We start from the raw sequence: 11,401 nt of genomic DNA, 5'->3' as shown, positions 1-11,401 counted from the left end.
GGTGATATGTGGGTGGTGTGTGTGTGTGTGTGTGTGTGTGTGTGTGTGTGTGTGTGGTCTATTGGTGTGGAGAGCCTGTGAAGCAGATAAACGGTAAATAAATGGAGACGATTTCTATCTCGTCTCTTACAGGCCCACCGCCAGTACTGAGAGTGGGGGTAAGGGGTCATACTGATAATACCCATTAATGGCTGTCGCCACACAAACATTTAGCATTTAACCTCAGTTAGCGACAGATGCTAATGTGTCTCACTGCACCAGATCCTCTCAGCTCCAGTCCTGAAGAAGCCAGTGACAGAACGCTACTGTTGCAATACAAACTGATAAATGCTAGGATCTGTTTCAGTGGGGTGAATGACTTTTGTGTGGCATTCAGACTTTTACATCAGACCTGACTTTCAATACTGTATCATTCAGCACCTGACGCTCAATAGTAAAGCTACATGCTAACTATAGTTTACACAATGTCATAGTTACAACAGTTATTGTTTCAATAAAGTTGTTTATAAAAATGCTGTTGTTTTGTGAGGGTATGATTAGAATATAATGCACTGTACCAGGCTTTTAATGTGGTATTTCAAAGCACTACAAAGAATACCATAGTAATACCATAATAATCATCTGAAATTTTGCTATATTTATATAACCAGTATATTGTGGTATTTATATTATATAATACCATTTGATAATATTTTGATTTTTTTTTGTGTGTGTTTAGTAATTAAAAAAATAATAAAAATGAATAATTGTATTTATTTATTTTTTATATTTGTACTCATTTTATGTTTGGTGTATTTTTGGTATGTATTAATGTTTTGTGTTTTTTATATTATGATATAATTTTAATTATTTTTTATTTATTTTACTTCTTTGTTTCAATTAATGCAAATTATTTTTTAATAGTTTTACTTTAACATTACTAATGGTAACATCCAAAAACCAGGTTGTATCATGTATTATTATTATCTCTACAAAATGTATAGTATATAATAAAGTATATAATATATAATAAATACTTCTTGTAATATTCATTTGGTGAAATCTATGGCTACCATGGTTACTTTTGTTGCTGAACAAAAGGATAGAAAGGAGTCATAGTCCAGTTTGTTGTCATTTTTCACATTTCGAATGTATTCCACTTTTTGTTTTTGTCTATTGCTCTGCAATGTGAAAAAAAGACAGTAAACCTGATTTGGCTTCAAATTCCACTTTGCTCAAGATACTGATATAGTTTGTAAATTTGAATGGATAAAATGTTCATTTATAGCTATAAATGTATGTCCTTGTCAGATGCTTTCTTAAGAGCATTACACAAGACGTTTGTGTATTTGTTTGTTTGTAAGACAGGAAAAGAGAGATCAGAGTTTCAGCAGTCTTATCCTGTGAGGGGGAGTTATTGTCCCACAGGACATTAAGTCGGAGGACTCCTGAGGGCCGTTGCACTAAACGCAGCTTTGCTACAGTGTTTCCACATGTCTCATCACTTTCTCTCTCTGGGCACAAAGAAAGAGAGCTGGACATTTGTCATTGAAAGCCTGGCATATAACGAATGAGTGTGGAAGGGAAAACTGAGGAAGAAAAGTGAAAACATCGTAGCTGCTAGTAGGGATGTTAGCAAGTGTCACACCACCATCAGTTCCTCTCTCTCCCTTTCTCTTTCTATGAGTTTGTTGTCTGTTTTGCTCTTCTGCTTTGGCTGCTGTTTTTGATTCTTCTTTTAAATTGGAACACATGATCTCTTGCTAGTTTTTTTTTTTGTTTTGTTTTGTTTTGCTGTTTTGGAATTTTTTGCTCTTTTTGTTTAAGCGCAGTAAAATCTTTTTGAATTTTGTCTTTTCTCTTTCCCCCCTTTTTGTCTTAACCCCAGGTCCGCTCACAAAAAAACACGATGAGTCTTCGATGAACAGACCGAGGGACGAAGGTATTTTTCTTGCATGTTTTTCCCTTTTTGTCTTGTTTTTCAGACTCTTTTTTGGGGGCCGGTTGTAATGTGTGCCATTATTTCTCTTGATTATTTTGTCTTGTATGTTTTTGCAATTTGCTTCTAGCTCAACTAGCCACAGGCACAAACACATACATATGCTCAAGCATACATGCACTAATTCATGCACTGCTGATGTGGTTATTTGTGCTGCATATATTTTAATTTCTTCTCAAAACAAATGATTCTTACATCATTTCATTACAACAGGCTTTTATTTTAGGAATAATCTCCCGTCAACGGTTATTAAGATTTCATTATACGTTTTGTGTCGTTTTTGATGAATGGCAAAGGATTAGCCAGAAATCAATAAACTACAAATCCCATCAGCCCCCTGTGATTTACTGCAATTTCATTGGCTGACATGCATCCAGCTGAGAATGCAGTAGAGTAGCTAATGCAGTAAGTCTGTAAAAGATGGATTTATTGCTTTTAAGAGCAGAGAAAAATATATTCTGAATGTTCTAATAGTATTTAAAATGACTTAATATTATATCTTAATATTGCCTAGATTTTATTAATAAAAAAATCTAAATAATTGCAGTAATCTTATTGCTCATATTTTAATAATAAGGGGAAAGTTGCAGACTAGCTCTTGTTGTGTATATGTGTGTGTTTACAGCATATACTGTTGTGTCTGAGCTCATTTGTGTTTGTTTGTTTGTTTGTGTATGTGGGTGTCCTTGCACATGTGTGTGTGCATGTTGTTCACTCCATGTAACACACACTTTCACAGTTTCCACTAAATGTGTGTTTCTGTGTTGTGTTAAAAAAAAAAAAAAAAAATCTGGCAGCTGTGGTTGCCAGAAATTGACAGCATTTGGTGCCTGTATATTTTGCAGTTTATGACAGTAGGCTATATATATTTTAATTTGCCAACCCATAGGAAGTACTTAAATCTGCTTTGTACTAAATATATTGATGTTCATTATAATAATACGTATGGTCACATGATGGCGATGAGTTCATAAAAACTGGCCTTAACATGAACCACAAACATGTATTCTCTAGTGAAAAATAAATATACTAAAATGTATTTGAAATCAATTTATTTCATGCTAAGTATATACTACAAATACATTTACATACGTCTGTGCTTAATAAAAATGCTCTGCAATTGTACTTTTAGTATACTAAACTGGTATGCTTAAAGTCTGCTAAATTGGAACAACAAATTTTGTACTTAATGCACTTTAATTGTGCAGAAGTAGTGCTAAAGTTCAATTAAAGATATACTGGAGTATATTTGATTGTGTTAAAGTGGAACTATTGCAAGTAAACTGTAGGTACACTTTAAATATCTTGCATTTAAAGAGAGATATTATTTAAAGATCATACAAACCTCATCAATAGTGACATTAAAACACATTTTAGGCCTAATATTGTGCATTGTGTACTACTCCAAATAAAGTTTAATTGTAAGTTTTTATATCAGTAAGTCTCAAGAAATATGTCAGTAAATACAAGTATGTAAATAGATTTGAACTATACTTAGTATGAAATAAATGTATTTTAAATATATTACTTTTTTACTAGGCTATACATTTTTTAATTAACTAAACAACATCAAATCTAACACATGTACATAGGTAATAAAAGAAATCAGAATAAATATTACTTTTTTTACTAACTCAAAAGTGCCAATTACAGTGAATGGCAACTGAGAATTTTAAGCTTCAGATGTAAAGTCACCATAAATGTGTTATAAAAGTAATCCAAACCTTCTGAAATCGTACTTTGTGTTAGAAACAGACCAATATTTTAAGTTGTTATTCACTGAAAATCTGCCTAAACCCTAGTCTCACATAGTCAGATCTGAAGGCTCTGGACTCCATTCCAGCTATTCGGGGTCCAGGGACCGGGCCAAGAGGCCATCTGACTGACATGTAAAGCAGCCCATCACAGTTTGTTTTATTCAGCCTCATATTTTGGAAGGTGAAAATGTAAAGTTGATGTCCCTACAATAACAGACCAGCGGAAAACTAATAAATTTACTACAACTAAGTTTACTACAACAGTGGCACAGAGTCTGCCTATACTTTTGAAAGTCCAGCATTTAGTTGATCCTGTTAACTGATAATTGTCACAATTGTTAACACAACAACTTTCAGTTTCACAAAACCTTTCTGAATAAATTGTTCATGAATAAATTGAATAAACTGAATACAAAAAGAGCAACCAGGAGATTATTCAAAATTTCTTCTTTTGCATTCCAAAGAAAAATGAAAGTCGTGCAAATTTGAAACGACACAAGGACAAGTAATTAATGGCAATAATTTTATTTAAAATAATGTTAATAAACATATTTTAATAAACGCCACTTTAAAAAAAAATGAGCTGATTGCCGTGCATTATTCTCCACATATAGCGCGATCTGAACCCTAGACACGTTTTGTCAAAAAAGCCGGTTTTGTCCACTTTCAAGACATCGCGAGTTCACGTTTTAGCTACTGCAGAAGCCGACAAGCACCCTTGTTGTTTTTGAACAGAAGCCGATAAGTCCATTTTAGCAAATCAGCGCGCTGTGTTCAGGTCAGGTGACAAGGCTACTATATATATATATATATATATATATATATATATATAAAACATATAACATATTTGAATAGTATTTCACAGTAAAATGCCATGTATTGTCTCATCAAATTTATATATATTAAGATAATAGATAGTTAAGCAATTACCAGGGTTTTACAGTATCATTATTCCGTGCTCTTTCCATTTAAAAAGACTATCACTCTTTATAGCATACATGTCTGTGCATGTGCAGGGCTCGCGCTCTATGCACTGAGTTCTCGGATTCCGGGCATCTCTAATTGCAGAGGTTTAAATAGAGACACTGCCAGCTAATCCAATTTTGCGTCTCTGAACACGGGAGAGAAGAGGAGAGGAAACGCACAGCAGCTACGGAGGAAAGGAGGAGAACGAAAGAGAGGAGGAGAGGGGGAATGCTCAGATCACCAATTTGAGAGCACGGCGGGGGAGAGATCGCTAAGAAACCGTCATGATAAAGACGAGTATATGATGAAATGACATTCATAGAGCTTTGAAAGTGAAAGAGGGTGTGTGGGCGGCAGACAGGGACAAGAAGGGAGGGATGGTCGTGGCGCAAAAAGGTACGCGTTCGCTCACGACACACGAGAGTCGGTGGCTCTCGGGGACCTGGGTTCGAATCCGCCGAGTCCCAATCCCATTCCCCCATCTCTCTGCCTTACTTTCCTGTAAATAACGTCGAGTAAAGCCCAGTTGGAAAAGAACAAAAGATGGAGAGGTGTAGAAAGTCCCATAACGAGAGCAGAGAGGCAACGATGAAGGCAGAGAGAGGGGGAGAGTAGAAGGAAAAGCAGGAGATCAGAGGGAACAAGGGAGGGGGAGGTACGGCATAGGAGAGGAAGAGAGAGAGGTGCAGGCTTGGAGGAGGAGAGACAGAATAGCGTTCTTGTATTTTGAGGATGTTTTGAAGCGAATAGGATACTAAGGCCTCTGTTGAAAGGATCTGGGCGTTGTGCTTGCTCTCTCACTCCCTCTCTCTCTCTCTCTTGCTCTATTTCAAACACTTTCCATCCCATATTGAGGCTAACGCATTGCATAAGGTCTCTCTCTCTTCCTGTGTCTCCCCATTAATTCCCTCGCTCACTCACACTCACACACACACACACAAAGATTATACTCATGGATTCGTAAGCAGGGTTGTCCCAGATAAGATGTTTGTGGATTCTGTGTGCTTCTCTTCGATGCATCACACACAAAAAATATCTCAATACTGCAGCGGAAAAAAAAGTCAGCTTGGAGAAATCTGCTTTTACAGCATTTGATTTTACATTTATTCAGTATTATTGACATTAAAGGGGTAGTTCACTCAAAAATGGAAACCCAAGCATCATGTACTCACCCTTGTGTACTTTTCTTTCTTGGAACACAAAAGCAGATGTTTAGCTGAATGTACAAAATGCTCCATTTAGTGAAAGTGAGAGTTTTGTCACAGCTTTAGTCAGGCTTTATAAAAGCAGTCCAAATCCTCGTCTGCAATATTACAAGTCTTCTGAAGTCATACGATTGCTGACTAAATTTAAATTCACTGAAAGCTTTCACTAAACATTTTGCTTGACAAGTCTTGGTCACCATTCACTTCTATTTAATTACAAATAGGTGCTTGGACATTCTGATAAATGATCCTTTTGGGTTCCATGGAAGAAAGAAGGTCATACAGGTTTGGAATGACATGAGGATGAGTAAATGATTAATTAATTTTATTCTCTAAGGTGAACTAATATTTGCATATATGCCAGTATGTATTTCCTCAGCGACCAGCACGGATCAGCTCCAGGCATGACGAAGCCATATCGTCCTCTTTTGGAATTAAGGCCAATACTACAGCGAGAATAAAACTTACGCCTTCTTTCTTTGCGTGAACATTTGGGCGGCGTTATGCAAATCTTCCCACATAGTGACGTAGGTATGTGGGGGCATGTGAGAACGAGCCGTTTTAGGTAGGCGTGGCTGACTCTTTAACTTTTATAAAGAATATCTCTTTGGATTTGAAATCGCATCATATGACCCCTTTAATTGCAACGATGCCTTGGAGAAATAAGTGTAAATTGTGATTTTTCCTTCCTACAGGCATAATGGTGTTGCCTCACGATGACACAAAAAACAGTTCCATCCTGAAAAAGATTTCCCATCATCTGATTGGCTGTTAACAGCACACCTGATCCACACAGCCCTATCTGATTGGCTGAATCGGAGGTGTCACTGCTTCAACACCGGCATCTACCAAGTAACTCTTACTCCGTTCAGCTGCACCGAGGGTGTGAAACAACACGTATCAAAGCCTGGAAAAAAATCTAATAGTCTAATATTAGTCTTGTGCGAAAGAGACACTCTGTTGAATCTGGGATAATTGAACTTGTTTATATTTCCACTGGTCTCAGTATTCAAAGAGAACCAAGAAATGTGTTCACACGAGTGCCCATACTTGTGCACGAGTGTGCGAGCTTGTTCATAGGTTGTGTGTGTGTGTTTGTTTATAAAAAGTCGTGTTTGTCTTCAAGAAGAGGTGTTTGTGTGCATGCAAAGATTAAGATGAAAAAGTGTGCGTGTGAGGATGCAGTCGCTGTAATGCGTTTGTAACCCGAGATTCAGGTGGTGATGCAGGCGGGCGTGCAAATACGTGCGTAGAATTTGTTTCCGTGGCAACAGGCATGAGTGAGTCAGTGCTGGTGAGCTTCTATTAGACAGAGAGAGAGAGATGAGGCAGTTTCCATAGCGACTCAGCATCACAGCTGCCTGTGTGTGTGTGATTTTGTGTGTCCGTGAAAGGACCTTGGTCTGTGTAACTTTTATTTTATTCTCTTTTGTGTGCCATTTCCTTTTCACATCTTGATCTCTTCCTCTCTCTCTCTCTCTCTCTCTCTCTCTGACACTCCGGCTATCTTTCTCTCTTTCTCTCTCATCTGTCTCACTCTTTCTTTTATGATTTCCCCCATCTCTCTCACCCACTCTCTTTCTTTCTCTCAGACCCCCTCCTTCTCTCTCGGGGTAAACAGATGTCGTGGTAGTTATTTATGTTTCTGCATGGTCTGGTTTTCATATGAATTATCTACAGCACTTGCACACCACAGAAGCACTGGCTAACTGGACATCTCCAAATGCCCTCGCACACTCAATCACACTCACACACATTTATACACACACACACACACACACACAAGCATCTCCAAGAGCATATTATGTATATATGCATGAGCATGTGCAGCTCAAACACACTGCAAGAGAAAAGCGAAGGGGAACAACCCGTACCAACAGCACATATAGATGTGAATCTAAAAGAGACAGAATATACCAATCTTGAGACTTGAGATGGGGGAGTTTAGATGGGGTCGAAGGACAGAGGAGTTACCACACAAAGGTAGGGACTCTACCAATGCAGCACCTAGAGAGGGATCCAAGATGTGAGATGGTGGAATCGTTCAGTCTGACCTATCTGAGCTTTTGTATTACAAATATACAGAGAGAAACACACACAGACTGTACTAACTGATACAGAGATACATCAGAACAACAGAGTTTTGGAAGAGAAATAGATAGACTGTGCCAGCAGAGTGCAGAAATGATGAGCCAATGCGAGGCAGATCGTGCCAAAAGATCCCAGAGTGTGAGGAGACAATTAAGGATATGGTCAGAAATCATGAACTAACGTACTATTCTAACTATTTTTGTGGTATGACCTACTAAATTTGCCATTATGTGCCATATGCAATTGAACATACAGCACTCACAGTACTGTATCCCATAATGCAGTGCGCTCAACCTGACCTTCTATTTTAAGAGTGGCAAGTGAACTGGTAGCAATATCAGCCACTATTTTTTTTTACCTCCTCTTTCTTGACTCATTATTTGAAAAGACCATCAAATGGTAACACGCTACTATTTCCACTAATACTGTTCCACTATCTTTTTTTAGGAAAAGAGTAGGCAGTGTAAAGTGTGTAGACACACACACACACACACACACACAAACCCCACTGGGGTATCAGTACACTAAATAAGCCTGAAATGTATTTATGTTCCTTATTCTTTTACCAATTACAGATACTGGTTTATTCCTGCTTTAAGTTTTAAAATAGTGCAGAACATTTATTTTTCAATCATATTTTTCAATTCAAATGATTTTTTTAAGAAATACTTTTATTCAGAAATTATGGATTAAAAAGGATCAAATATGGATCAAATATGTGACCCTGGACCACAAAACCAGTCATAGGGGTACATTTTTTTAAAAATTGAGATGATCATATTCATCTCAAAAGCTGAACAAATAAGCTTTCCATTGATGTATGGTTTGTTAGGATAAGACAATATTTGGCCGAGATACAACTATTTGAAAATCTGGAATCTGATTGTGCAAAAAATCTAAATATTTAGACAATTGCCTTTAAATTTGTCCAAATGAAGTCCAAAAATTAAGTTTTTATATATTTACGGTAGAAAATTTACAAAATATCTTCATGGATAATTTTGACCCATACAATGTATTGTTGGCTATTGCTGCAAATAAACCTGTGCTACTTATGACTGGTTTTGTGGTCCAGGGTCACATATAATGTTTATAATTTTACAAAAGATTTATATCTCAAATAAATGTTTATTTTCATCAAAAAGCAGCACACCTGTTTTCAACATAGATATGCAATAATATTAGCTATTAATAATAGGTAATATACTAATAATATTGGATTATAATCAGAAATGTTTTTGAGCAGCAAATCAGCATATTAGAATGATTTCTAAAGAAAATTTTTGAAAATACTGAAGACTGCTGAAAATTCCTACCTGGTCTCATGGCATAAATGTACCTGGGTGCACTTTTTAGCGAGACGCGAAATACGTACCAATAAGTACATATCACTGCAGTTTCCAAAATAAATGAACACTAGAGGCAGTAAAACTCCGACACCTTTGTTGCATCAACAAATGCGTTTTTATATCAGTTTTGCATTTGTTAACACTATCGGGTAGGTTTAGGGTTGGGTTTGGTGTAGGGCATATTTCCAACACGATAGAGCATTAACTTTTAGCGTCAGTCCCCGGATATTTGAATTCTGAACCGCCGCAATACGTACCAGAAGCAACATAATAAAAACACAGCAGTACGTAGGCCTACCTATTTCAACGTAATAAAAACGTGCCAGGGTTCACGAATTGAACCCGTGTTTTAGCGCCACTCAGTGGACATTTCTCTTGAAACTGCGGCGAAACATAAAGTAAGGTACGTAAAAACGGTGCTGCACAAAAAGTGCACAGAGGTACGTGTTTTTATGAGACCAGGTTGGAAAATTCACCTTGCATCACAGGAATTAATTACATTTTAAAATATATTTTAAAAGAACACAATTATTTGAAATTGTAATATTATTTCACAATTGTACTGGTTTTACTGTATTTTTGATCAAATATATGCAGCTTTAGTGAGCTTTAAAGACTTCCAAAACATTGCAAAATCTTACCGAGCTCAAACTTTTGAACTGTAGTGTATATGAACTATATATTTCTTATTATAATTTTCAATTTAATGTGCATGGTTGAAAAATATCAATATGTTTTGTATACAGTATATGTTTATGAACAAGAGCTCTTAAGCGCATAATATCTGTGTTTCACTAAGCAGATCATTGCTGTTTATTTTACAGTGATGCTGCAGCAGTGGTATTATATTATATATGTTAATAATATTTTTTTATTAATTGTTAATGTTTTTAATGCATTTTATGTTTTACACAGATATTAGAGATCGTCGGAAGAAGCCTGTGATGTTGTTTATCCATGGTGGTTCATACATGGAGGGAACAGGAAATATGTTTGATGCAAGCATTCTTGCTGCCTATGGAAACGTGATTGTCGTCACTATGAACTACAGACTGGGCGTTCTGGGTAAGTACAATGGTATAGGAAGTCTTTTAATGCACCATTTGTGTCTAAATGTCTCCACATATGAAAGCACTGAGGATTTTTTCATTATTATTTTTTGCTGTTATTGACTCTGTGATGGTTGTTAATTTATATCTTGTTTATTATATTTAAAGAATAGTTCACCCAAAAATGAAACTTAAGTCATAATTTATTCACCCCATACTGAAAGATGATAGGCTGTTTTTAGTATGCTCTGCTCTGTTGTTTTTGAATGGTAAAATGGACTGTAAAGCTCCAAAATGAAAAAAAGCACCACAAAAGTTTGTTGAAAATCTACCCTTCCACCATGACCGTCAAATCTCATTCATAAATTTAAAGTGCCCCTATTATGGGTTATGAAAGGTTCATATTTTGGTTTTGGGAGTCACCAACAACAGGTTGACATGCATGCACGGTCAAAAAACACTTTCATTGTCTTATAATATGCATTTATTTTTACCTTACTAGCTCAACGACTCCCAAACGATTCGCTCAACGATTCATTTTTCCAAACCCCTCCTTTGCATGACGCTAATCTGCGATGATTGGTCCGATTGGTCTCATTTTCATTTCATCATGCCTGTAGTGCCTGATAAAGCAGCATTTGTGAGCGCAGTGCTGCTTTGTGTACAGCGTTACCGGGGAAACCGCTATTTTATCGCTCCAAAATCGGCACCTAGTGGCAAAGAATGAATTTGCATTTTCATTCAGACCACCGAAAAGACCAACAAGTGGGCGGGCAATATGCTCATGTTTCATGTTGACATCAAAATGAAACGGCTTGGAATTTGTTTTAAAAACGACTCGTTTCAATGATTCAGAGTCGACTCTTTCTTTTGAGAGACAATAACTTTATGCACAATGCACTTTCAGATTTAAAACTTTGCAGGATGTCTTCATTCACTTAGAGCTGTATTACACACTGCATGAAAGGTAATTTTCAAAAATCCATAATAGGGGCACTTTAAAAGT

General features: G+C 36.6%; 1 protein-coding gene across 1 annotated transcript in view; it reads left to right on the top strand.

Annotated features, from left to right (window-relative positions):
• The window catches only part of LOC107720555 (neuroligin-2-like), a 56,691-nt gene that overhangs the window by 17,991 nt on the left and 27,299 nt on the right, over positions 1 to 11,401 (top strand). The window contains exons 3-4 of the mRNA XM_016528282.1: positions 1,868 to 1,921; positions 10,262 to 10,411. Coding sequence (XP_016383768.1) covers positions 1,868 to 1,921; positions 10,262 to 10,411 — 204 coding nt within the window. The remainder of the gene's footprint in view (positions 1 to 1,867; positions 1,922 to 10,261; positions 10,412 to 11,401) is intronic.

This window comes from Sinocyclocheilus rhinocerous, unplaced genomic scaffold (genome assembly GCF_001515625.1).
Source record: "Sinocyclocheilus rhinocerous isolate Xijiao unplaced genomic scaffold, SAMN03320098_v1.1 scaffold603, whole genome shotgun sequence".
Taxonomy (NCBI): Eukaryota; Metazoa; Chordata; class Actinopteri; order Cypriniformes; family Cyprinidae; genus Sinocyclocheilus; species Sinocyclocheilus rhinocerous.
This window is presented reverse-complemented; position numbering and strand designations above follow the sequence as displayed.